The sequence below is a fragment of the Monodelphis domestica genome, chromosome 4, assembly GCF_027887165.1.
Source record: "Monodelphis domestica isolate mMonDom1 chromosome 4, mMonDom1.pri, whole genome shotgun sequence".
Classification (NCBI taxonomy): Eukaryota; Metazoa; Chordata; class Mammalia; order Didelphimorphia; family Didelphidae; genus Monodelphis; species Monodelphis domestica.
This window is the reverse complement of record NC_077230.1, coordinates 393,471,045-393,497,774: the sequence shown is the minus strand read 5'-3', so window position 1 is coordinate 393,497,774 and position 26,730 is coordinate 393,471,045. Positions and strand designations below refer to the sequence as shown.

Here is a 26,730-nt window from a genome sequence, read left to right as displayed (position 1 = left end):
CTGCCAACTCTGCCATTCTGTGTTCTAAAGGGTGCTCACAGCCCTGCCATTCTCTGTTCAAAGCTCCCTCCCAGCTCTGCCATTCTCTGTTCTAAAATCTCTCCCAGCTCTGACATTCTCTGTTCTCAGGTCTCTCCCAGCTCTGACATTCTCTGTTCTAAGGTCTCTCCTAGTTCTGACATTCTCTGTTCTAAGCTCTCTCCCAGCTCTGACATTCTTTGTTCTAAGGTCTCTCCCAGCTCTGACATTCTCTGTTCTCAGGTCTCTCCCAGCTCTGACATTCTCTGTTCTAAGGTCTCTCCCAGCTCTGACATTCTCTGTTCTAAGGTCTCTCCTAGTTCTGACATTCTCTGTTCTAAGCTCTCTCCCAGCTCTGACATTCTTTGTTCTAAGGTCTCTCCCAGCTCTGACATTTCCTGTTCTAAGGTCTCTCCCAGCTCTGACATTCCCTGTTCTAAGCTCTCTCCCAGCTCTGACATTCCCTGTTCTAAGCTCTCTCCCAGCTCTGACATTCCCTGTTCTAAGCTCTCTCCCAGCTCTGACATTCTCTGTTCTAAGGTCTCTCCCAGCTCTGACATTCTCTGTTCTAAGGTCTCTCCCAGCTCTGACATTCTCTCTTCTAAGGTCTCTCCCAGCTCTGACATTCTCTGTTCTCAGGACCCTCCCACCTCTGACATTCTCTGTTCTAAGCTCTTTCCCAGCTCTGACACACTGTGAGCCAAATCATTCCATCCTGCACAGATCACTTCACTGCATCTCATGTCAGAGGAACTAGCTTAGACTCTCTGGGCTCTGCTCCTATTACCTATGTGACCTTGGATGAATCCCTCCATTCTCTAGACCTGGTTATCTCCTCATCTGTCTCTGAAGCTGGATTCCGTGTCCTGGAATATGGCGCCCTTTGGCTTCCCCTCCGGTGTTTTGGGTGATCCATTTCTGAACAGAACTGATGCTGAGGGTCTTGTGGGCTGGGTGGGCCAATTGATTCATCGCCTTCTGGAGGAGGCTGAGCCCTGCAGCAGCCAGGAGCCAGGCTGGGAACTCTTCCCCAGACCCTCAGCTTCCTTCTTGTAGCTGCTACCTGGAGTAACAGGCATATCCTGTTCAGGTTGACTTGTCAAGGACATTCTTAATAGCCAGTGTAAACTTCTCAGGCTTTGGGGAGGGGGGAAGAGGGGAAAGAGGCTGATTGGTGGAGCTCACACCTGTCCAGGTGCAGCTGAGCTGGAGGGGACGACTGAGCAGAGGGCTTGTGCTGCCAGAAGGACAGAGGGTGAGGTGGTCAGAGGTGGTCCTGGGGGGAGGGACAGATGACTAATAACACTGTGGAAACAGGGACCCTTTGGGGAGCATTTTATGAAGTTGTGTGTGAAGTAGTTTAAGGAGGCCCTTCAAAAAGCGCTGTTGTGATCAGGGCATCTGGACTTGACTTCACATTTGCTGGGTGCTAGCTGTGTGACCTTGGGTAAGTCTCTTCCACTTTCTGGTTCTCAGGCTTCTCCTGGATTAGAAAACAGAGCTGACCTAGGTGGACTCTAGTTTTCTTTCTGGGTCTAATTCATATAATTTTTGTTCTGGAACAAGTTTCTACTCTCTGGGAAGTTGAGGGAGGAGAGATAGAAAGAAGTCTGGGAAGGCAGGGCTCAGCCCAAGGCTAGGCTTGTCCCTGATGAGTTAAAGGGGAGATGGGCAGAGCTCTTCTGTAGATCCTGCCCCCTGCCAAGCTGCACCCCCACCCCACTGGGAAGAAGGGGGCGTCTGCTTTTATTCTGGCACTCAGTCGAGTCTGTCCAACAGCTCTCCAGCTCCAAGAGGCCGTCTGCGCTGGGCAGAGACAGACAGGAGGGAGCCAGGAGGCCAGTCCCCCGGGGTTGGGAGCCCACTCTGTATGTTAGGGCTGCTCTTCCTGCTGCCAGCCTGGAGGGGCCCATCCAGAGAATTCTCCCGAGATGCCCCCCTGCCCCCACTACCCACATACCCAGAAGTACAGAGCCTCCTGTCTGTCCTCTGGGGAGTCTACAGCCTGACCAGAGCAGGCTCTGAAGTGGGCCTTCCTTGGGAGGCCGGAATCCCAGAGTCTTAGACCAGAGACTGCGTAATGTGAAGGAGCCTCAGCAATGGTGGCTCCAGCCCCTTCCTGTTTCCCAGGGGGTGGGCTGCCCACTGGGGTTCTCCTCTCTATCCCAGCAGGGTCCTCTGATGGAAGATCTAGTGGGACTTCATGAGGGGTCTTCAGGGAGTCCTGTGGCCCTGCAAGAGCTCTGGGGTCCCTGCCCCAGGGCCCAGCGCCGAATCAGAGGTAAGAGACAGCCAAACTCTCTCCAAGGGAGCAAGGCCAGGGTCATGGGGGGTCTGGGTCCTGCCTTTTCTTCTGACATGTCCACTTCTCTCTCCCAGTATTGCTTCCTTTTACCCTTCCCCTCCAACAGGAATTCCGTTCCCTACTGCCTTTTTTAGTGGCCTGTCATAACTCTCTCTCTCTCTCTCTCTCTCTCTCTCTCTCTCTCTCTCTCTCTCTCTCTCTCTCTCTCTCTCTTTCTCTCTCTCTCTCTCCTCTCTCTCTCTCTCTCTCTCTCTCTCTCTCTCTCTCTCTCTCTGTCTCTCTCCTCTCTCTCTCTCCTCTCTCTCTCTTCTCTCTCTCTCTCCCTCTCTCTCTCTCTCTCTCTGTCTCTGTCTCTGTCTCTGTCTCTGTCTCTGTCTCTGTCTCTCTGTCTCTCTCTGTCTCTGTCTCTCTCTCTCTCTCTGTCTCTCTGTCTCTCTGTCTCTCTCTCTCTCTCTGTCTCTCTCAGGCCACCTCAACTCCTAAAAATATCCCCTCCCCTAGGACCCAGCCTGTAATCTCAGCCCCTGAGCTGGACAGACGGGCAAGCTGCCAGCCCCCTTTCATCTGCCCCCTGCACTGTCACTGCCTGGCATGTATCTCCTGGGAGTAAGGAAAAGGGGAGCTCCCCAGCTTTCCGAGGTTGCCTGCAAGAACAGGGAGGAAGTGGTAACAGGTCTCTGTCCTTTAGAGTCAGGCATTATCTGGCCTTCCACCTCTCTGCCCCCCCCCCCCCGCCTCTTTGGCTGGCTAGGCTTTTGGGGTACCATGGAACAGTGAGAGGTGTTGCCTCTTCACCCACTTGTGCTAATCCCCTCTCTGGGAAAGCCAGGGTGGCACCACAGTGGTCATTCTAAGCAGCAGGCTGGGTGGCATGAGGTCCCATGTGCCAAGAGAGCCTGAGAGAGGCAGAGAAAGAAGGAAGGGGAGAGAGAGAGAGACAGAGACAGAGAGAGACAGAGAGAGAGACAGAGAGAGACAGAGAGACAGAGAGAGAGACAGAGAGACAGAGAGAGACAGAGACAGAGAGAGAGGAGAGAGAGACAGAGAGAGACAGAGAGAGAGACAGAGAGAGACAGAGACAGAGAGAGAGGAGAGACAGAGAGAGACAGAGAGAGAGACAGAGGGAGACAGAGAGAGAGAGGAAGAGAGAGAGAGGAGAGAGACAGAGAGAGAGAGAGAGAGGAAGAGAGAGAGGAGAGAGAGAGAGAGGGAGAGAGGGAGAGAGGGAGAGAGTGAGAGAGGGAGGGGGACAGAGACAGAGACACAGAGACACATAGAGAGAGACACACAGAGAGAGACACACAGAGAGAGACAGAGAGAGACAGAGACAGAGACAGAGAGAGAGAGGAAGGAGAGAGATTGTTTGGACAGCACTTGTTTAGGTTGAGGTAGGGTGGGGGGTGTGATTTCATCCATGTAGAGAACTTCCAGGGGAGGAAACCCCCTTTGCCAGTATAGATTGGCTACTGTTTGGAAATTTCATATTCTGATCAAATTGCCTAGGACACTGAGTGTTTTGCCCAAGGTCCCACAGCCAGTGAAGGTCAGAGTCAGGACTTGCACTCAGATCTTTGGTGTCTGAAGCTCTGCTCTCTATCTGCAGGGTCATCCTGTTCTCTTGGCCAAACCTGGGCTCACCTACTTCTTTGTCAAGAGTCCAGAGTTCAGTGCTGGGCAACAGAGTCAGTGAAGATGAGATTTCCCTTGAGTAGCTTCCTGTTTAAGAGGGGGATAAGACTGCATTGTTGTAGGCATGATACAGGCTATTAAGTATAAGTCCAACAGAGAGTCCCCAAATGAAGTGTGACTGGGGATATGAGCAACCACATCAATGCACATGAGGGACTTGGGGTTCCATTCTCTATACCTTACAGAGAGAGCTGAGTGGCAGGATAAATCAAAGAGTGCTGGCCCTAGCTGGAGACAGGAAGAATTGAATTCAAATCCAACCTCAGACACTGACTAGCTGCCTGACTCTGGTCACTTCATCTTCATCTGCCTCTGTTTCTTCCTCTGCAAAATGGAGATAATAATAGTACTTATCTCCCAGCATTAAAAAACAAATGAGTTAATAATCTCTGTAAAGTGCCAAGGGCCTGACTCCAGCCCCATTCATGGTTCCAGGGGGTCCTCAATAGGTAGAGCAGATAGACAAAATGAGAGACAGAAAGCAGCTTTGTGTCTGTTTCTGCCTGGGGCATGCTCTGCATAATGTGGCTGCTTTGCCATGCCCAGGTTTGGCCTCTATTTTTATACCCATTTTTTTGGGTACACAGATATATTATTCAACATACATATTCGAGTAAAGATAATTGGATAAGTGATACATTAACTTTTAACAGATTGTTTGATTAGCATTCTGAGATCATTCTATACATTTGTAAGGTAACTTGATTTTGATAGGAAACACAATGTTTCTATACAAGATAAATGATTTTTATCACAGTTAGCTTAGTTTTCTCATTAACTGTGAGTAGTTTTGAGCTTACAATCAAGGAAAATAATTTATTACCTTTCATAAAAATAGATAATCAGAAATTCTAGAGACAATTCAACAATCATAGCAGTGAGGTTGAGAGATCAGAGAGGTACTGAGAACACAATTCAATTTAATATTAGGCTGATCATTTTTCAGGGTTTACTAGGGAGTTTTGGTAGGTAGAATCAAGTCACTGAGGCATGGTGGAGCTTGGTGTGCCTGTACAAGTCTTTCCTTGTGAATGATTTATGTATTGGCTTTAAGAGAATGAGTTTCTGTTCAGAGGGAGTAGGAGATATTCTGGGCTTGACTTGTGGGTACAGCTTTTGCTGGGAATTATGTACTTAAGCAAAACTTAACCCATAATAGTCTTTTGGGTTTGGATTTGTGAGTATAATCTTTTGGTGATATTTTGGGGAAATAGTGTGCAAGCATTTTGCTCTTATATTACTTTTTCTGAAACCAGGGAGAAGACAACAATCATGTCAATTCCATTAGTAAGGGATGTTGATGAGAGAAGTCATGCAGAGGGGGCTGAATGAGCAAGTCCATCCTGCCAAAGAGCCACTTTGTGACCTCTTGGCATCCACGAGTGACCTTGTCAAGACGTGGCCTGATGACTCCCAGCAGTAAAGTGCTTAGCAAGTGTATAAAATGCTACATAAATACTCTTATTGTTCTTGGTATTATACCAAACCAACATCAGAAGATGTGGCTTTAGAACTGGCCCTTCAAGGAGAGCAGGAATTCAGCTGGCAAAGATGAGCATTCTGGGTGTAGAGGATAGCCTGAGGGCATAGAGGGTATATATGTGTAAATGTGTGTGTGAATTACATTGAGTGATTACCACATGCCAGGCACAGTGGCCAAGTGCTCTGCTTGTGTGTGTATGTGTGTGTGAGGGAATCCTAGGAAATAGAACTAAGATGGGCTGACCCTGGAATGAATGCCAGACAAAGGGTTCTGAACTTGCACTAGTGGTAGATTCCTGGGAGACTTGAGCTCTTCCCTGGAGACAGCTCAGTGTCTTTGTTGGACTCCACGGTGGAAGATGCGCCTCCTTGATGGCAGGGCTCCCCTGGGCACTTAGTAAAGGGCTCGAGGTCAGGGAAGGGGTTGAAGCCAGGCTTTCCAGTGGGGAAGAGAGCCACTGGGCCTCTGGGATGGGCAGAGGCTCCCTCTGTCTCCTGCTGTCTCCCAGTCCTACGGTGTAGTCTCTGTGCTTGGAGGACCCCTCTGTGGGATGACTTTTGCTTTCCTGTTTGCTCTTGGCAGCAGCAGCACTGGCTCCAGATTTGTGACAAGCAGGAGTGGATACTGAGGGCCTGCCTCCCTCTTCCTCATCAGGCTATAAATACCCCATCACAGCAGTGCTCTGGGGCAGGGGGAGGGGTGCAGAAGTAGCCATGGCACCTGTCCCCATGCCAGCATAACCCCATGGCTGGCTGGCCACAGTATCTCCCACCGTGCCACCTTCTCCAGCCTGGCAGCATGCCCTTGCCTAGTCCTAGCTCCCCTCATTCATGTTCACTGGCTCTCCCAGCCCTGAGACTGGGTAGAAAGCTGCCACCCTGGCATTGTGCCTACCGTTGTGCCACCTTTAGCTTGGCAAGATGCCTCCCTTCAGTGTTTGCTCTCTCCAGCCATACCACTGGCTCTCCCAAACCTGAGACTAGACACATTTGCCCTAAGGTTGGCAAGCTGTACCACCTTGGCCCAGACTTTCTCCAGGCTTTCCCCTCCCTCACTGTGATTGGCCTCCGGCTGGCCAGACTTCTGCCCTGACATGAGGTTCACACCACTGTCTTCCAAGCCCCCCAGATCCCGATGCCCTGAATGCTCTAATCTTGACCATGCTTCTTTCGTTTGTGTAGACTTTCTGGAGAGAGTGAAGAAGCAGCTGTTCCGGGTGGGTGAAGACTGGTATTTCTTGGTTGGCCTAGGAGTGCTCATGGCTATCATCAGCTTTGCCATGAACTTCGTTGTCTCCAGAGTCGTCCATGGTAACTATAGGCATTGCCAGCCTGAGCAGCTCTGTCCTTCTTTATCTCTGGGGTGGAGGTCCTGGCCCAGGGGCTTTGTAGGTACCATCTCTCAGCTGGGTTTCCTGGTGTGGGGAGATGTGCCATAGCCCCCTCGCATCATCACTATATGCCCCTCCTCCTTCCCTTTTATCACCCCCCCATGGGAAACCCTCCCCATTCCCTACCAGAAGAGTAGCTTTAGTGTAGATTTGGAGTCAAGGAATGTCAGAACTGCAAGAGAGCTTAGAACACAGAATGGCAGAGCTGAGAGAGACCTTAGAACAGAGAATGTCAGAGCTGGGAGAATTCTTAGAACAGAGAATGTCAGAGCTGGGAAAATCCTTAGAACCCAGAATATCAGAGCTGGGAGAGACCTTAGAACAGAGAATGTCAGAGCTGAGAGAGTCCTTAGAATAGAGAATGTCAGAGATGGGAGAGATCTTAGAAAATGGAATATCAGAGCTGAGAAGAACCTTAGAACCCAGAATGTCAGGGCTGGGAGAGACCTTAGAAGAGAGAATGTCAGAGCTGGGACGAACCTTAGAACAGAGAATGTCAGAGCTGAGAGAGTTCTTAGAACAGAGAATGTCAGAGCTTGGAGAATCCTTAGAACAGAGAATGTCAGAGATGAAAGATCTTAGAACAGAGAATGTCAGAGCTGGGAAGACCTTTAGAACAGAGAATGTCAGAGCTGGGAGAGTCCTTAGAACAGAGAATATCAGAGCTGGGAGAGTCCTTAGAACTGAGAATATCAGAGCTGGGAGAGACCTTAGAACAGAGAATATCAGAGCTGGGAGAGATCTTAGAACAGAGAATGTCAGAACTGAGAGGACCCTTAGAACAGAGAATATCAGAGCTTGAAGTGTCCTTAGAACACAGGATGCCACAACTTGGGGTGAGAACATGAGATATTAGATCTAGGAATGCTCTTAGAACACAATGTTAAAATAAAAATATTGGTGCCACACTCTGCTCTGATGAGGCACAGTCTGTGTGTGTGTTGAGGGTAGAGATGGGCTGTTGGTTGAAGTTCTGGATGCCAGGTGATAAGGACATTGACAAATCTGGTCCCATTCAGCAGAAAGCAAGCAAGACGGCAGGAGGTCTGGAGACAAAGTTGGGAGAGAAGAGATTGAAGGAGCTAGGATTGTGAAGTTCAGGGAATCGGAGACTTAGGAAGAACATGAGAGCTGTCTGCCAGGCCAGGCATCCCTTCCACTTTGGTGGGGTTAAGGGTGCAGCACCTCTATGTTCTGGAAAATCTGCATTAAGTATTTTGGCCCTTCTTTCATACCAGAGAAGAAGTTTGTATTTTTCCTTTATCTTTCATGGGTTAAGTATTAGGTCATACATTACATGTAGGTCAATGTTTAGATCTTTTTATATTTCTAGCCTTTGTGTGTTTTCTGCTAGTTTTCAGATTGTTTTTGCTAAATTTTAACTTTTTTACATATTTTTACTTTTACAAAGAATATAAAATATATTGATTATCTTAAAGGATAAGATAGGTTGATATTATATAATATTGTACAGGTATGTCTTCCACATCATGACTTTCCCTATTGTGGTTTTGATATATTGAGGTTCAGCATATGAAATTAAATGAGAATTTGTTGGGAGTTTTGTGGAAGCTTCAGACAACATGTGAAGCCCAGAAATAGACACAGAAAAAGTTTAGAAACTCAAAAAAACATACTTAACCCAACATTTACAGTAAAATACTGTAAATATAACATAAAAGAAAAACAAAAAATTCTGATTTCTTCTCTGGTACCAAAGGAGAGTCCCATCTTGAGCAGGAAGCTGACCATATTTCCTTGTTATCACTTATGTCCCCAGTCCCCACATTATCCTGTTCTTGGTGATTCTTGATACTGACTCACCCACTCAAGCCAAGAGCTAAGGGGTACTTCTTTGAAGAATGGCAGACAGGGCATCTTCCCAAAAACCACAGTGGAGGCTGGCATGGCCTTTTGGCCCTGCAACCTCCATGATCCTCTTTTAGCACACATGTGGCTGTATCGAGAAATCGGAGACAACCATCTGCTTCGTTACCTTTCTTGGACTGTGTATCCCATAGCCATGGTCTCTTTCTCTACTGGCTTTTCCCAGAGCATCACCCCTTCCTCTGGAGGTAAGAACCCTGACCTGAAGTCCCCTCCTCCTTGGGAAAGTGATAATAACAATGATAACAGTGAGAGGTGATGTTTCTATAGAATTCTCTGTGAAGAAGGCAGTGTAAGCAATTTTTTTTTATGGAGGAGGAAACTGAGGCCCAAGGAAGGTTGACCCATAGTCATACAACTAATAAGTGTGCAAGCTAGGATCCAAACTTAGGTGTCCTGACTCTAAGCCCAATGGGGATCATGCTCCTTCTTAACCAATTTCTATCTTGAGTTTCCATATTGGTTTATATTTTTCAAGATGTTTTCTAATACATCATCTCAGTATAAGAGGTCACATAGATATCATTATATCCATTTTACAGATGAGGAAACTGAGTCCTGAGGTGGGGGATGATTTGACCAAGATCATATATTTAGTCAATAACAGGACCAGAACCAGAATTCAGGTCTCAACTTCTATTCCAAACATCTCCTAAACTATTACAGGATAGTATTGGGGGATGCTGACCATGATACTCTGGCCTGAGGGGGTGAAGTTGGAAGGCTAAAAAATATGGAGGATGCCTAATGGCAGTTGTTTTAACAGGAGCCTTGGATATTTTCATAGAAAGAGGATCCAGTTTAGAGTCAGAGGACCCAGATTCAAATCCTTTTCTGTATGTTCTTGGGTTAGGTCTCAGTTTCTTCATCTGTGAAGTGAAGAGAGCTGCACTATAGAACCATAGCTATAGAGGTCAAAAGGATCTCAGAGTTCATCTATTCCAACCCTCTCATTTTACAAATAAAGAAACTGAGGCCTAGAGTGGTCAGATTCTAGAGGTAGGATTTGAATACAGGTCCTCAGATTCCAGAGGCCATACCACATTCCTTCTCTGAAATTATGGGTTGGTTTCTGTGTGGGATATGGTAGGAGGAGAGTGAATTAGGAAATACCAGATAAGCCCTCTCAGTTTTTGCCACAGGCATGTGACCAGTAGATAGTTAGGGGATTCCAGTCATTTTGATCTCCAAGAGGACCAAATAAAACCACTTACCTCCTTATTCTCACATTCTCCCTACTGTCAGGCTCTGGAGTCCCAGAAATGATGGTCATTTTATCAGGTGTAATCCTGGAGGATTACTTGGACATCAAGAACTTTGGAGCTAAACTGGTGGGCCTCAGTTGCACCCTAGCAGCTGGCAGCACCATCTTCCTTGGAAAAGTGGTACGTGTCCCTAGGATAGGAGAGGCAGTGATGGGCGGGCAGAGAACGCTTTCTATATATGCCTCTGGGATAAGAGTGGGACTGCCTAGTGTGAAGGGCATGTTTTCATCTACTCCTTCCTTCCAGGGCCCTTTCATACATCTTTCCTGCATGCTTGCTGCCTACTTGGGAAGGGTGCGAACTTCAGCTGTTGGAGAATATGAGGTGAGATCTAAGGTACTAAGGAAGGCAATGCTCATATTCCCCAGGAATTTGACTCTTTTCTAGAAATCCCTTGGTTCTGGTCAGAGAATCTGTGAAAGAGGGTAAAGGTAGGACAGTTCAGGGAAACAAGATCATATCAATCTGAGCCCCTGGCCAGCTCTGATATTCTGCATTCTAAGATCTCTCCCAGCTCTGACATTCTCTGTTCTAAGGTCTCTCCCAGCTCTGACATTCTCTGTTCTAAGGTCTCTCCCAGCTCTGACATTCTCTGTTCTAAGCTCTCTCCCAGCTCTGACATTCTCTGTTCTAAGCTCTCTCCCAGCTCTGACATTCTCTGTTCTAAGCTCTCTCCCATCTCTGACATTCTGTGTTCTAAGATCTCTCCCAGCTCTGACAGTCTCTGTTCTAAGGTCTCTCCCAGCTCTGACAATCTGTGTTCTAAGATCTCTCCCAGCTCTGACATTCTCTGTTCTAAGGTCTCTCCCAGCTCTGACATTCCCTGTTCTGAGGTCTCTCCCAGCTCTGACATTCTGTGTTCTAAACTCCCTCCCAGCTCTGACATTCTCCATTTCATGCTCCTTTCTAGATCTGACATTCTGTATTCTCAGGCCCCTTCCAGCTGTGACATTCTTTATTCCAAATTCCCTTCCTGATTTGACATTTTGTTCTGCCAGTTTTTATTCTAGGCTGCTCTGACATTTTATATTCTTGGATATATATTCTTTTATATTATGTGTTCTAAGATCCCTTACAGCTTCGACATTTTCTCTTCTAACATTCCTCTCAGCCCTGGAATTTTGTGTTCTAAGATTTCTTGCTTCCTGGACATTCAATGTTCTAAAGCTTCTTTTAGTTCTAGGTTTCTATGAGTAGGATGGGGATGATTGGAACTGGGGATGTTTGGAAGCAGGGAAGGGGACAAGACCACCAATGCCTCAGCTCTGCCTTTCTTCTCCCCTGTCCCCCCAGAACAAGATCAAACAGAATGAGCTGTTGGTAGCTGCAGCAGCAGTGGGTGTAGCCACTGTCTTCGGGGCACCCTTCAGTGGTGAGACCTAGAACAGAAACCCCTTCCTCTCCCCTTCCCTTGGGCTTTCCTTTCCTGTTCTTACTCCCTTCCTCCCAGGTCCTCCCTCTCCAACACCCATGGGCCCCCATCTCTTGGTTTTCCTAGTTCTAGGGTAGAATGAGCACTCAGATTCCCACCTCTACCCTCTTGCCTGGGACCCTGGGAACTGGGTCCTGCTTGAGTCCAGCTAATAGGTACATGCCCAAACCTCTGCAGGAGACAAAGTGAAGATGAAGTCCCTTCCCCTGATGGGCTTATAACCTAGCTGGGCAAGCTAAGACAAGACTCAATAAAAGACCACATTAGATCTGAGTGCTAAATTAGCTGGTGTAGACGCTAATCATTGTAGAAATGCGGAGAAGAATAAATAAGCCCCATTGCTCTTGCTCCTTACAAAGCACTCTCCTCATTTGATGCCCATGGTACTGATGGTGAATAGGAGTATTATCCCCATTTTACAGATGAGGAGGTTGAGGCCCAGAGTATCTCAGTCTGGCAGTTTAGGACTCAACAACTGACTCTGACTACCTGACTGCCAATGTGGCCCTGGGCAAATCATTTCTTCTCTCTGGGCCTCAGTCTCCTCATCTGAAAAATAAAAGGGTTGGTCTTGAGGACCTGTAAGGTACCCTCCTTTTCTAAATCCATGCCCCTATAAGCCTACTACTCATCTGTAATTGCTGTGGTAGTGAGGGGTAGAGCTGGGATTTAATCCCTGGTCCTCTGACTCTTAATGCATAGGAGAAGTGACTTCTCTAAAGTGACACAACTAAATGCAGAGCCAGAGCTAGAGAGCTGACCAGCTTTGGGGTCACAGGAGTGCCAATCCTGGCTCTTCTACTCCTACCATGTCTGGCCTTAGGGAAGCGGCTTCATTTCTCTAGGTCTCAGTTTCCTCATCTGTAGAATGATGGGATTGCATCTGATGACCTTGAAGGTCCCTTCCTTCCAACTCTAAAGCTATGACTTGATCATTTAAACTTGTATTTTCTAACTCTAGGCTCAGGGTCTCTGCTGTACTTCAAAGAGGGTTTAATCAGAGAGGGCTTCCTGGGGAAGGTGGGATTGGAGCCACTCACTCTAGGGTCCTCTTTGCATCTTTGTTGCTCTTTTTGGTCAGGGAGTGGGAAGGAGACTTCCCCTTAGCTGGGAATTTCCAATGGGGTGCATTGGGTAGGATGGGTGCCATGAGCTCCCAGATCCAGTGGAGAGGCTGGTTTGAGCTTCTCGTGGCTGGTCCCTCCCTGCACAGGGGTCCTGTTCAGCATCGAGGTCATGTCCTCCCACTTTGCTGTATGGGATTACTGGAGAGGCTTCTTCTCTGCAATCTGTGGGGCCTTCATGTTCCGTCTCCTGGCTGTCTTCAACAGTGAGCAAGGTGAGCAGAAACTGAGAATAAAGTGTCTGAGATAAAATTTGAACCCAGGAGCACCTTTCTCTAGACCTGGCTCTTCATCTATTGTACTACCTACTTGCCCCTGTACCTCCTCTATTTATTTTGAAACCTTTACATTCCATCTTAGAATCAATGCTAAGTATTGGTTCCAAGGCAAAAGAGCTCTAAGGGCTAGGCAGTTGGGGTTAAGGGTCCTGACCCAGGTCACAAAGCTAGGAAATGTCTGAGGCCAGATTTGAACCCAGGTCATCCCAACTCTAAAGCTGGCTCTCTTCCACTGGGCTACCTAGGTGCCTCCTACATATCTTCTAAAGCTTCTTCCAGTTCTGAGTTTCTCTGGAAACAGTGGAATACAAGGCCAACAGGAGTCAAGATGTATGAGGTCTTGAATGCCAGGCTAAAGGGTTTGGGAGACACCATTGCAAGTGCTTGAGAAATAGTGGGATAGAGGCAGGGTACAGTAAGCCAAAGTCTGCTGGTGACTCCTCTCTACCCCACCTTTCTCCCAGAGACCATTGCTTCCCTCTTCAAGACCAGATTCAGAGTAGATATACCCTTCGACTTACCAGAGATCTTCTTCTTTGTACTGCTTGGGTGAGTAGGTATAAAAAGGAGCAGAGACCCAGAAGGATGAGTGGGCTCTGGGCTGGGCACTGGGGCTCTTAGTAGGAAGGTCATTCCCACAACAAGTTTCCTCACCTTCAAGGTGCCCCTGCCAGGCTCCTCAAGTTCCTGGAGGAGCCTCTGCAGATTCCACTATAATCCCTAGCTTTATGGAGACAAGAGGGTCTTTCTGGGGTTTCCTAGGCAGGGAGAGAGGGAGGAGATCTAGGCTGGACTTATGGCTCCTCTTGGCCTCTCTTTCCAGGTTTGTCTGTGGGATCATGAGCTGTGCCTACATCTTTTGTCATCGCCAATATGTGTTGTTCCTTCAAAGAAACTGGATTACCAAAAAGCTGCTTGCCACAGAGTATGAACCACAATGGGGATGGGGGTGGTTGACTAGAGGTGGGCATGGGATGGTGTTTTCCACAAAAACTCTTCCCAAGTTCCCCTTAGGTAACTTGGGCCCCCTTCCTCAGTTTTGAGCCCCTAGCCCTGATGATCAGTTCTTACTCAATGACCTAGGATCAATCAATCAGTTAACAACATATATTAAGCACCTACTATGTGCCAGGCATTATCCCAAGTATTGGGTATACAAAGAGGAACAAAAACTGTCCATGCCCCTCAATGAGCTTACATTCTGATGGGAGAAGAGGTACAGAAAGTGGCATGGAGTGGCAGTTATTAGTTGACAGGATGCCAAATTTTGTGCTAAGACCCAGGATACAAAGAAACACAAAAACCAGAATTCTTGCCTTCAGGGAGCTTACATTCAAATGGGGGAAGACAATAACAGGGAAGGGCTAGGTAGAGACAAAGTCTATACTGAGTAGATGGAAGATACTCTTGTGAAGGTAACTCATTAGTACATTGTTGGATGGCCCCTGACTCCCAGAATCCCCTCTCTGGTCCCTGGATAGGGGATAGAATGGGGTGATCCTGGCCACCTTGCTCTCTCTTCCAGCAAACCTCTGTACTCTGCCCTGGTAGCACTGGTGCTGGCCTCCATCACCTACCCACACAGCCTGGGGCGATTCATGGCATCTAGGGTAAGAAGGAAATGAGGTGGCAGAACTGGGTTCCCTGACCCTAACTCTAGTGCTCTCCCTCCTCTCATACCTCACCAAGGGCATTATTATAGACATTATTACCAAGAAGTATGAGCTAGGTTCTCTCCCTTCAAAGATTTTACAGTCTAGATGGAGAGATAGGACTCGTAGGCACCAATTATACCACACAGTGCATGCTAAGTGATGATTGAGGGGAAGAGAAGGAAACAAACATTTATTAAGCTCCTACTATGTGTCAGGCACTTGCTAAGCCTTTTAAAAATTTTATCTGAAGGGCAGCTAGATGGCACAGTAGATAAAGCACTGGACCTGGGTTCAAATGTGGCCTCAGATACTTCCTACCTGTATGACCCTGAGTAAGTCACTTAACCCCCATTGCCTAGCTCTTATCTCTCTTCTGCCTTAGAACTGATTCCTAGTATTGGTTCTAAGACAGAAGGTAAAACAAATGTTACTTCATTTTATCCTTACAACAACTCTGTGAAGCAGGTTTGATTATCCCCATTTTATAACTGAGGAAACTGAGGCAGACAGAGGTAAAGTGATTTGTCTAAGACCACATGGCTAATAAGTATATAATTCTGAATTTGAACCCAGGTCTTTCTAACTGATTCTAGGTGTGAGGAGCACAGACAGTGATGGGTACAATAGTTCAGAGGAAGTCAAGATTACTGTGATCAGGGGTCAGTAGAAGTGGCCAGGGAAACCTCTCTGGAGGAGTTTGGAGACCCTGTGAGAGGGAGAGATAAAGAAAGGGAGAAAGGTGTGGGGGGAACAAAGAGGGACATCTATTCGATTATTTTTTTCCCCATCTTCATCCCCAGTTGTCTATGAATTTATACTTTAATTCACTGCTTGACAACCGATCCTGGGCTCTGCTATCCCGGAATTCCTCCCCTGAATGGCCCCAAGAAGTAGATCCTCAAAACCTGTGGTTTGAATGGTACCATCCCCAGTTTACCATCTTTGGCACCCTTTGCTTCTTCCTGGCCATGAAAGTAAGTGTCCCCACCTCTGCCCCCTTGACTTCCTTACCACCTCACTCTAACCTGGTACTTCTGCAACTTTTCCACCCACTTGCTTCCCTGACCACTCAGGGCTGCTATGGTTTACATTGCAGCTGGGCCAGCCTGGGGCAAACTTGGGGAAAGACCTAGGGCTCTGGAGCCAGAGGACATGGGTTAGAAACCCATCTCTGAAAGTGAATTGTTGACCCTAGCCAAGTCATTTCATTGTCTGGGTCTCCTTTCCTCATCTGCACCAGAAGGGGACTGGAGCACATGGCCTCTGGGTTCCTGTCAGCTTTAGATCTCTGCTCTAATGAGCCAAAGCACTATTCAGAGAGATGAGGTGGATGGTTTCCATGTGGGTGTTGGGTCTCTTGGTACTGTTCTTTTCACTACCAGGGCCATGTGGAAAGGAGGACATGACTTGGACAGGCATTCCCTGTCCCTAGCCTCCTCCCTCATGGCACACTTCCCTACCTTCCCTACATCCATTATCCTGCCTGCTTCCAGCCCAAGACCATCCCTCCCTTCAGCCCTCTCCCTCCCCCCTCCCCATCTCCTACCTACTGGGCATGCCCCCTAGACTAGCATGCCCTTACCCTGGGGTCCTCACTCTGCCCACAGTTTTGGATGGTGATTCTGGCTACTACAATTCCCATGCCAGCTGGGTACTTCATGCCTGTATTTATCTATGGTGAGTCTGGAGGGCCCAGAGGTGGTTGGTACTGTCTGCTCCTTAACTTGCAAAGCTACTTTCCCCTGTGCCCTTTCTGTGTGGAAGAGGCCTGAAACCTCAAAATGCCCTGGAAGCCATTCATTCACTCAGCAAACCTTTGCAGAAAATGTCCTGTGGGTTACAAATAGGACAGCTTTAAAGGCAAATGTGACTTTAGGTCCTTTAACAGAGGTAGAACATCCAGAAAGAGGGAGGTGATAAGTCCCAATGCACTCTGTCCTAGTCAAACCTAGGACATTCTGTTCAATTCTGGGCACCACATTACAGAGAAAATATCCAAATGGAGAATATCACAGGGGCAGCTGGGAATCTCAGTGGATAGAGAGTCGGGCTTAGACCTGGGAGGTTCTAGTTTAAAATTTGGTCCCAGACACTTCCCAACTGGGTGACCCTGGCTAAATCACTTAGCCCCAGTTGCCTATCCCTTACTACTCTTCTGCCTTGGAGCCAGTACACAGCAGTGATTCTAAGATGGAAAAAAAGAAAAACAACATGGCACATATCCCAAGGAAGACAACCAGAGTGATGAGGAGATGACCAAAGGTGTTGCCATTCTATGACTGGTTGAAAGAACTGGGGATGTTTAACTTAGAGAAAAGAAGGCTCAGGGCATCATGATAACTTCTTCAAGTATTTGTAGGGCTGTCCTTTGGAAGGAGAAAAACTCATTTCGCTTGGCTCCAGGGGGAGAAATTAAGGAACAATGTGTGGAAAGTATGGAAAGACAAATCTCATTTTGATGTAAGGGAAACCTTGTTGACATTGGGAGATATACAAAAGTGGAAACTCATTAAATAGTAGGATCCCTTTCTCTGGAAATCCTTTAGGACAGACTGGAAAGCTTCAGGTTGGGGGAGTGATGGTGGTGGTGGTATGGGAGAGAGAACTCCTGTACTAGCATAATGAACTAGATACTATAGTGGAGAGAAGTCTGGGCTTAGAGGCAGGAAATCTTAGCCTCCTGTCTCAGGCACTCAGCTGTATCATCCTGGGCAAGTCACTTAGAATCTCTGGCCTTCATTTTCTATAAACAAGAGGGATGGATTGAATGATCTCTAAGACTCTTTCATCTTTAAAGCTATGATCCAACCTACTTAAATTTAATTAACAGACCTTTTCCCCATCTTTAAAATAAAGGGTGTTGGATTCAGTGCTTTCCAAAATCCTTCCAAACTCTTAAAGCTATGAGTTTATATTTCTGTGATTCCAAGGAGTAGAGCTCTGGAGAATTGACTGATCTAGACTATTCTCCTCTGTTTTTTTTTTAATCTTTATTTTTTAAATCCCCTCTAGGTTAGAATTGATATTAAGTATTGATTCCAAGGCAGAAGAGTGATAAGGGCTAGGCAGTTGGGGTTAAGTGACTGGTCCAGGGTCACACAGCTAAGAAATGTAAGGACAGATTTGAAGCTCCTGACCTCAATCCTCTAAGCCACCTAGTTGCCCCTCTATTATTTTATCTTAAGGATGGTTAGGGTACATGCAAAGCTATTGAGGACTCTGGGGCAGTTGGTCAGATCCTGCCTCACTTCTCATCCCTTTCCCAACCTTTGCCAGGGGCTGCCATTGGACGAATTTTTGGTGAGATTCTAGCTACCATCTTCCCAGAGGGCATCAAGACAGATGATGGGGTCATCAATGTCATCATACCTGGTGCATACGCTCTGGCAGGTAAATCTCCCCAAGTGACCCAAGAACATCAGCCAAGCCTGAGCCTTTGGGGGCAGTTTAAGGAGCACCTGGCTATGGTCAGGGATTGGTAAGCAAGCTATAGCATGCTGTCCCAGGCCTCAGAGGCAAAGCAATCTGAACCTGGGACAGGCTCAGCTCAAAGGTCTTCCATGGAAATGGTCTCAAGCCAATCCTGGTGAAGAAAAAAAAGTCCTGTTTCAAAGTGTCCTCCTTTCTCTGGGAGCTTCTCAGCCTCCCTCTGACTTGGGTCTTAGGTCCTGGGTATTGACTCCTCTCTGCTACCCCTTTATAAAGAGAAAAAGAAAACCCTCACCTTCTGTCTTAGGAATAACACCAAGTATGGGTTCCAGGGCAAAAGAATGCTAAGGGCTACGCAATTGGGGTTAAGTGACTTGCCCAGGGTTATGCAGCTAGGAAACGTCTAAGGTCAGATTCGAACCCAGGACCCCCCCCATCTCCAGGCCTAGCTCTCTATCTACTGAGATGCATTGCTGCTCCCAGTACCAGTCCTATACCCAGGGATTCCAGGAGATAGAGAGGGGGTTTGGTTTGGGGATCTGGATCTGACTCCCACCTTAGCCTCTGCACTGTTTTTCCACCAACTTCTTGACAGGAGCTGCTGCCTTCTCAGGAGGTGTGACTCACACCATCTCCACAGCCCTGCTGGCCTTCGAACTCACAGGCCAGTTTGTCCATGTGCTGCCTGTCCTGATGGCTGTGCTCATGGCCAATGCTGTGTCTCAGAAGTGCCAGCCCTCCTTCTATGAGAACATTATCATTGCTAAGAAGCTCCCATACTTGCCCCGGGTCCGAGGTCGAAAACTCAAGTGAGTCCTAACCACTGCCAGGTGGTGTGGGGTGGGAGGAAGGCCTGAGACTCTCACAGCAGAGCTGGTCCCAGCAAGAGCCCTGGAGCAGAGGCTGAGGACCGGGGCCTAGGCCCCATCTCTGCCGCTGTCCATCTATGTAACTTTGAGCAAGTCTTTCCTCTGCTCCTCATTGGTCTTACCTGCAGAATGAATGAGTTGGACTAGAAAGCCTCTAAAGTTTTGTCTAGTTCTAGAACCATTATCCTACAATCCTCCTGGTTCTGATATTCTATCTTCTGTAAGAGCTTCTCCAGCTCTGGCATTCTCTGTTCTAAGCTCTCTCTCAGCTCTGGCATTCTCTGTTCTAAGCTCTCTCCCAGCTCTGACTTTCTCTGCTCTAAGGTCTCTCCCAGCTCTGACATTCTCTGTTCTAAGGTCTCTCCCAGCTCTGACATTCTCTGTTCTAAGGTCTCTCCCAGCTCTAACATTCTCTGTTCTAAGGTCTCTCCCAGCTCTGACATTCTCTGTTCTAAGGTCTCTCCCAGCTCTGACATTCTCTGTTCTAAGGTCTCTCCCAGCTCTGACATTCTCTGTTCTAAGGTCTCTCCCAGCTCTAACATTCTCTGTTCTAAGGTCTCCTCCAGCTCTGACATTCTCTGTTCTAAGGTCTCTCCCAGCTCTGACATTCTCTGTTCTAAGGTCTCTCCCAGCTCTGACATTCTCTGTTCTAAGGTCCCTCCCACCTCTGACATTCCCTGTTCTAAGGTCTCTCCCAGCTCTGACATTCTCTGTTCTAAGCTCTCTCCCAGCTCTGACATTCTCTGTTCTAAGGTCTCTCCCAGTTCTGACATTCTCTGTTCTAAGATCTCTCCCAGCTCTGACTTTCTCTGCTCTAAGTTTTCTCCCAGCTCTGACATTCTCTGTTCTAAGGTTTCTCCCAGCTCTGCCATTCTCTGTTCTAAGGTCCCTCCCAGCTCTGACATTCTGGGTTCTAAGGTCCCTCCTAGCTCTGACATTCTGGGTTCTAAGGTCTCTCCCAGCTCTGACATTCTCTGTTCTAAGGTCTCTCCCAGCTCTGACATTCTCTGTTCTAAGGTCTCTCCCAGCTCTGCCATTCTCTGTTCTAAGGTCTCTCCCAGCTCTGACATTCTCTGTTCTAAGGTCTCTCCCAGCTCTGACATTCTCTGTTCTAAGGTCTCTCCCAGCTCTGACATTCCCTGTTCTAAGGTCTCTCCCAGCTCTGCCATTCTCTGTTCTAAGCTCTCTCCCAGCTCTGATATTCTCTGTTCTAAGGTCCCTCCCAGCTCTGACATTCTCTGACATCCTCTGTTCTAAGGTCTCTCCCAGCTCTGACTCTCTGTTCTAAGGGTCCTCCCAGCTCTGACATTCTAGGTACTAAGGACCCTCCGAGCTCGGACAGTCTGTTCGAAGGGTTCCTCCAACTTTAATCATCTTTACTCAGCTCTGGTGATCCCTTACATCTTCTGTTTCTGGCCTACACCAAAGGGAGCTTTCCCCCTCCCCCCCACATGGTATCCTCCTTTCCCAGATTCCAATGGCCATAAAAAAGATTGTATTTCTGCCCAGGGGTTCAGTCCTTCCTACTTCCCTGACTGGGTCTCCTTTGTCCTCAGCTCCTACCAGGTGACTGCTGAACTTTTCATGAACCCAAATATCACCACCCTGGCCAAAGATTCCACCTTGGATGAGGTAGTCAAGATTGTGACCTCCACAGAAGCTGTTGAGTACCCACTGGTGGAGAGTGAAGGTGATCTGTGGGAGGGAGAGGGTGGGCAGAGTACTCCCTTTATTTTCCCTCTATTCTCTTGTCCTAGAGGAGAGCAGGCTGGGGATGGAAGAAGGAGAATTCTTTATTAAGTACCTATTGTATACAATAGGTGGTCAACATCAGGCTACCAGAGTAGATATAGCACTGAATTTGCCCATGAGGTGTTTATGATCTGATGGAGAGAAGGATAAATACCCATATAACTAGAATATAAGGAGAGTGAGATTAAGAGGCCCAAATTTTATAGTAAATTTAGTCAGAGGACCTGAATTCAAATCTCACCTGAGATGCCAAGTACATTGGTGACCTCACTGAGTCATTTAAGCTTCTATTTCTTCCTCTGTGAAATGAAGGAGTTAGACTTGATGGCCTCTTACCTCTGCATCGATAAGCCTATGATTCTAAGTCACTAAAACTTCTTGGGCCTCAGATTCCTCCTTGAAGGAGGGGTGAACAAGGTGCCCCTCAGGGACCTTTCTGTCTCTATATCTATGATGATTGGTGTTATGACCCTTTGGGCCTAATTGTGTAATAAAGAATTTGAAGAGGGAGAAACTACCCTTCTCCTGATAGAAAAGAAGGCTAGACAGGGAAGCCCTTGATGGGGCAGTCCCTGGTACCTGATTTGAGTCTTGAAGGAAGGGAAGCATTTCCACAGATGGAGATGTGAAGTTTATTCCAGTGTGGTGGTGGCCTAGTCCATTGGGATTAGCCTTACTCTTCATCTCTGAGGGCAGTGGTAGGTAGGAGCAGTAGGTAGTGTCAGAACTTATTTTTCATATGCCATATTATTTTTATATCATCATCCTGGATTATAAAGATCAATTATAAATTGATCTACATCAATTCCTATATATTAGGGAGAATTTCTGAGTATAGATTTTTGAATTCTCTTTATCCTAAGGAATGTAGTCCTTTCATAGACTCTGGTTAATAGGAAAGTTCTACAATGATACTTTTCTGGCATACATGCAGAATTTCACCTGTTTGGTTGGAGAAGGTCTGAGGGTCTGATGGACCATCTTCTAATTAGCTGATTACCAATTAGAGATGTCTTGGGAAGTTTAAGGGAGGAGATGAAAAATGAGCTCCCCAAAACGCAAATGAGTACCTTAGCTGGGAGCTTCCATTTGTCTGATGATGGTCAAGTCATTTGACCACAATTAGGATGTTTTGTCCAATTTCTGAATGATGAAGTACCATCCTGAGGGCAAGGAAAGGTAAATTTCTTGACCAGATTCTCATAGGTTGAGGTACAAGGGAAAGAGTCAAGATTTGAAAACAGGTTTCCAGTACCAAATTCAACATTTGTATCATTGTTTTATTCTGCCTTCCCCAAAGTTATAATTTTACGTTGTGCTTTCAGATTTATAGAGGATTGGAAGGGTTATTTGAGCAGTGGTGTGAGGGAAACATTAACTAGAGGATAGATGGAAGGCAGGAAAACCAATTAAAGGGACTAAGGAATAACTAGGTGAATTCTAATCTAGTTGTAAGATTATGAAAAACCAACATATCATCTTTCAATTTGTTTCATTCATTATAAGAAGAGGAGATTGGCCTAGATCAAAGGTGACAAACACAGCATTGCCTACCAGGACCAAACAAGATTAAAATGGAATTGGGGAATCTTTAACAAAAAAAATGCAATAGAATGTAGATAACATAAATATATGCTTTTCTAAGTTGAGATATATCTTCAAGGGTCTTTATGGATCATTTAATAGCCCCATTTCTATTTGAGTTTGACACCACTGGACAAGAAAACCACAAACTCCTTTCTGGCTCTGATATTCTATAAATATAAATCAGGGCTAGTAAGGCTGGTGAGAGCCTGAAAAGAAAGCATGCTGAATCTTTACATAAAAAAATTCACCTTTAATTCTATATCTCCTGTACCCTTCTCAGTGGACTATCCTCTCTTCTCCTGATACCTAGTAGCTCCAACTGTTCTTCTGACATATTGCCCTGACCTGTTTCTTCACTCAGTTTCATTGACAATTAACCTCAACCCAATGCTCATCTCTCCTCCATCCCTTTTTCTTTCCTGCTCCAGAATCTCAGCTCTTGGTGGGCATGATACATAGGGCTCACCTGTTGCCCTTACTCCAAACAGAGCCAGCTACCCAAGGATCCAAGCACCAGGTAGGTGAAGGTGTTAGAGGTAATGCACAAGGTGGCAAGGATCAATGCTATCCAAGGTGAGGATGGTGGGAGAAGACATCTAAGTTAGGCTTCCAATGGAGAAAGCTTAATGTGAAGAGAGAAGAGAAGATCGAGACCAGGTTGGGGCTTGAGGGGTTGGGTTGGCAGACTCCAGAAGGTGTGTGTATGGGTGCAGGATGGGTTTAGATATGGAGCTGTAGGGGATCTCCCCCCCCCCCTCAACTTGCAACCTATCCAAAAGTTCCACTAAGGCTAGACAGTGTGGCATAATACATCCAGAATTCTCACTGGAGTCAGGAAGACTAAGGCTGGAGTCCAACCTCTGAGAAAAAATGGATTATATAACTTTGGGCAAGTCACTGAATCTCTTCATTGCCCAAATTGACTCTTAAGTTACTAGAGATTGCATTAGCGCTGTATTCTCTACCAGGAGCTCCCTAGATGATTAAATCGCAGGAAAAGAAGGAAAGAAATGAAGAAGAAGAATGAGAGAGAGGGAAAGAAAGGAAAGAGGAAAGAAGAAAGGAAGGAAAGAGGAGGAGATGGAGGATTGAAAGAAGAGAAAGAGAAAAAGAAGGAAGGAAAAGACAAAGGAAAAAGAAAAAAGAAAGAAGGAAGGAAGGATAAAAGGAATGGAAAGAAGGAAGGAAAGGAGAGAGGGAAAAAACTATCATGTCCTTTCTACCTAGTTTTGTCTGGCTGGGGGTGGAGTAGGTAGGACATTTTGGCTATCACTCCCTTACCATTCCCTTCCTCACCCTACCAGTGGCGTCTCCATGAGGTCTTGACTGGGGGCTGTCCTGTGGAGCCTTTGACCCTCCAGCTGTCACCCCAGACCTCCCTACACCAGGTAACTAACTGGATATGTGCTAGGGGATTCCAGATAGTAGAGCACTAGGAGGAATGTGATTTTAGATATGGATCAGAACTCAGTGAAAGTGGTGTGTGGAGTCTCCTGTCTTAAAACAATTTTGGATTCAGGTGCAGCCTTGTTCAGACGCTTCCTAGCTATGTGACCCTGGGCAAGTCACTTAACCCTGTTTGACTGTTTCCTTAGCTGTGAATTGGGGATTTGAACACAAGTCTTCCTGACTTCAGGTCCAGCACCCTATGCATTGCATACCCCACCCCACAACTCCACCTCTATCTTCTCAGTATAGATTGTTATCTACCCTCTACCCTCTATCTGCCTGGTAGGTACCTAATTATTTGTATCTACCCGATTAGAGAGTGAGGTCCTCAAGGGCAGGGAAGGTGTTTCCCTTTCTTTGTACCCACAGTGTTTTGCATAGCATCTGGCACACAGTAGGTACTCAATAAATGCTTGCTGGCATGGAGTCAAGGACCTGTCCTAGGTCAGAAGTAAGGACCTCCTCACGTTTGTACACTTTAGTCTTTGGGCAAGTCATCTCAGCTTTCTGGCTCTCTTTTCACCTCTGTAAAATTGGGGGGTGGGGCAGGTTGGGCTAGACATTCTTCTAAGGTCCCTTTCCTCTCTATACCCTGGGTCCAATTCCCAGCCTCCCAATTGCCTACATCTGGGATGGTTCTTATGCGGGAGCAGGTTGCCCTCTGGTGGCCAGTTTGGGAACTATAGGATAATGTGTCATTCCTTCACCCCTATCCTCAACTCTTCAAGCTGGGGAAATCAAGGAACAGTATGAATGAGTGACTTGTTCAAGGGGCCCTAAGAGTCCTTTCTCTTATAGTTGTTCAGCTCTCCCATGAGGCTTTGCTAGACTCGTCCTTCCAGGATCCCTGCCATCTCCCACCCTGTGCAATATTGAACTTCTCTCTCTTCCCTCAGGTCCACCACCTTTTTGAAATCTTGAAAATGGAGAGGATTTTGGTGACATCAATGGGTCGAGTTGTGGGTTTCATCTCCTGGGTGGAGGTACCAGGGAAGGGGAAGGGAGGAACTAGACAGAAGACAGTGGACGGTGATTTGAAGGAACTAGAATGGGTCAGTTCAAGGGACAGCTCAGGTCTCAGGGGTTCCCAGGAAGAATTCAATTCCAAGATTTGGTTCTAGGTCCCAGGCCAAGTTAAGAGAAAAAAAGAAGTTGGGGACAGAGAGGCGCCATTATTTGGTCTTTGGGTAATGTCCCTCCATCCCCAAACACCGCATACCAATCTTCTTCTCTTCTCCTCTAGCTGAAGAAGGCCATTGCTGAGCTGGCAAACCCCCCAGCTCCTAAATAAGGTGGCATGGTGGAGGAGAAAGGTGTGGAGTCCTCCAACCCCTTACTGTTGGCTTGATCAAAGAACCAGGCTCTTGAGGCTACTACCATTCCCTATGATGTTGGTGTCCCCAGTGGCCCTTAGGCTCAAAGCATCCTCAGTTCCCTGACACAAGCCCCACTCCTAAGACTAGTCCTTTCTCTATGGGCTCATTAGATCTAGAATTGCCAGCATCCTCAGAGGTGATCTTACCCAGTTCAGTAAATTCCTTGAGAGTAGAATCATTTTCTCTTTTGTTTGTAGAGTCCCTGTTTCTAGCACTGTGCTTTGTACATGCCTAATAAATTCTTGGTTAATTAAGTGGAACACCCTCATTTCCCAAATTTGTGAAACTGAGATTAAGTGATTTGATCACAGTCTTACAAGGTGGGAGGTAGCAGAGACCAAGATTTGAATCTAGATCCCTTTTCACTCTATCACAATTACCCTTCTCCCTCAGCAACTATAGCAAACTCTTTTTTGATCTTCTTGCTAGGGATTGGAGGACAGAGACAATATTGCCTCATTCCCCTAGCTTCCCTCCCTCCCCTCCAGGGCAGGGCATGTTCTAGAGAGAAGATTTTAGGATACTGAGCCCAGAGCCTCTGTCCATTGTGCACCTCTGGCATTCTGTCACTAGGGAGATAACCAAGGTGGAGCTCAGTAGCCTGTACCAACTTTTCTACCATGTAAAAAAGGCCTGTTCTAGGGAGCAGCTAGGTAGCTCAATATATTGAGAGCCAGACCTGGAGATAGGATGTCCTGAGGTTCTGAATCTGTGTATAGTTATGAGACTCTGGGACCTTGTCTAAGCCAACAGAAGATCAGCCCACATATATTCCTTCATTCCCTAAGGCCTGGCACAAGCCTGCAGTGAGATTCCAAGTCTGTGGTCCTTGGCCTGTTCAAGCCTGTGATGAAGCCCCCAGCCTCAGGACAAGGTAGCTCATAGTGCTCTGGGCCCTGCAAGGCACCAGCAATCCCTAGAGGAGACTGAATTGGCAGCAGGAGGTGGCTTTCATAGCTACCTTCTTGGAAGAAGTGAAATTTGCAAAAACCCAGAAATGAGCTGAGGGTAGCAGCATGGAAAAACTGAAGTTTAAGAAGATTCAGTCTCAATCCTGAGAACAGAGTCCACCCTTAAAATAAAAGTAAAAGTTAAAAAAAAAGGTTGGTAAAATGAGAAAACAGCAAAAAACAAAACTAAACAAAAAACAAAAAAACCTAACCATAGAAAAAATTTATGGAGACAAAGAGCAAGGCATAGACTCTGTAGGGGACAGTGAGATCAAAGAAGTTTCATGAAAAACTTCAAAGAAAAATGAGAATTGGTCTTAGACTCTAGAAGAACTCAAGAAAGAATTTAAAAATCAAATAAGAGAGGCAGAAAAAAATGGAGAAAATAAATGAGAGCAATGCAAAAAAGAAAATGACAATTTAAAAAGCAGAATTGGTCAAATGGAAAAAGAGGGTGCAAAAATCCAAAGAAGAAAAGAGTTTCTCATAAATTAGAATTGACAAAATGTAAAAGGAGGTTCAAAAACTCATGGAAAGAAAATAATTTTAAAAAATTAGAATTGGGCAAATAGAAGCTAATTACTTCATGGCACACCAAGAAACAAAACAAAATCAAAAGAATGAAAAAAATGAAATATAACATTGAAAAACTGCTGATCTTGAAAATAAATCCAGGAGACACCATCTAAGAATTACTAGACTACCTGAAAGTCATGATTAAAAAAAGTCTAGACATCACATTATAAGACATTATTAAACTGCCTTGATATTCTTGAACAATAGGGTAAAATA

The 26,730-nt window shown here is 46.4% G+C and overlaps 1 protein-coding gene across 2 annotated transcripts; it reads left to right on the top strand.

Moving 5' to 3' along the window:
• The first annotated feature begins 1,215 nt into the window (after positions 1-1,215).
• On the top strand, positions 1,216-25,248 carry LOC100017912 (chloride channel protein ClC-Ka). Of its 2 annotated transcripts, XM_007491658.3 has the most exons (20): positions 1,219-1,465; positions 2,188-2,299; positions 6,677-6,805; positions 8,832-8,960; positions 10,018-10,157; positions 10,284-10,361; positions 11,331-11,409; positions 12,683-12,808; positions 13,336-13,420; positions 13,695-13,796; positions 14,397-14,481; positions 15,327-15,500; positions 16,134-16,203; positions 17,803-17,916; positions 18,551-18,764; positions 20,381-20,514; positions 22,592-22,680; positions 23,468-23,551; positions 24,509-24,595; positions 24,856-25,248. In XM_007491658.3, the coding sequence occupies exons 2-20, from the start codon at positions 2,200-2,202 to the stop codon at positions 24,901-24,903; spliced, it is 2,067 nt and encodes a 688-aa protein (XP_007491720.2). In that variant the 5' UTR covers positions 1,219-1,465; positions 2,188-2,199; the 3' UTR covers positions 24,904-25,248. The 2 variants fall into 2 exon arrangements, with proteins under 2 accessions (XP_056651700.1, XP_007491720.2); XM_056795722.1 differs by lacking the exon at positions 24,856-25,248 and having other exon boundaries at positions 1,216-1,465; positions 24,509-24,849.
• The last annotated feature ends 1,482 nt before the right edge of the window (positions 25,249-26,730 follow it).

Excerpts from the sequence above, each read along its gene's own strand:
- LOC100017912 (XM_056795722.1), top strand. The coding sequence starts at position 2,200 with ATGGAAGATCTAGTGGGACTTCATGAGGGGTCTTCAGGGAGTCCTGTG. Across the intron at positions 11,410-12,682 it reads CTTCGGGGCACCCTTCAGTG|GGGTCCTGTTCAGCATCGAG; the intron begins GTGAGACCTAGA and ends CTCCCTGCACAG. Across the intron at positions 23,552-24,508 it reads CCCAGACCTCCCTACACCAG|GTCCACCACCTTTTTGAAAT; the intron begins GTAACTAACTGG and ends CTCTTCCCTCAG.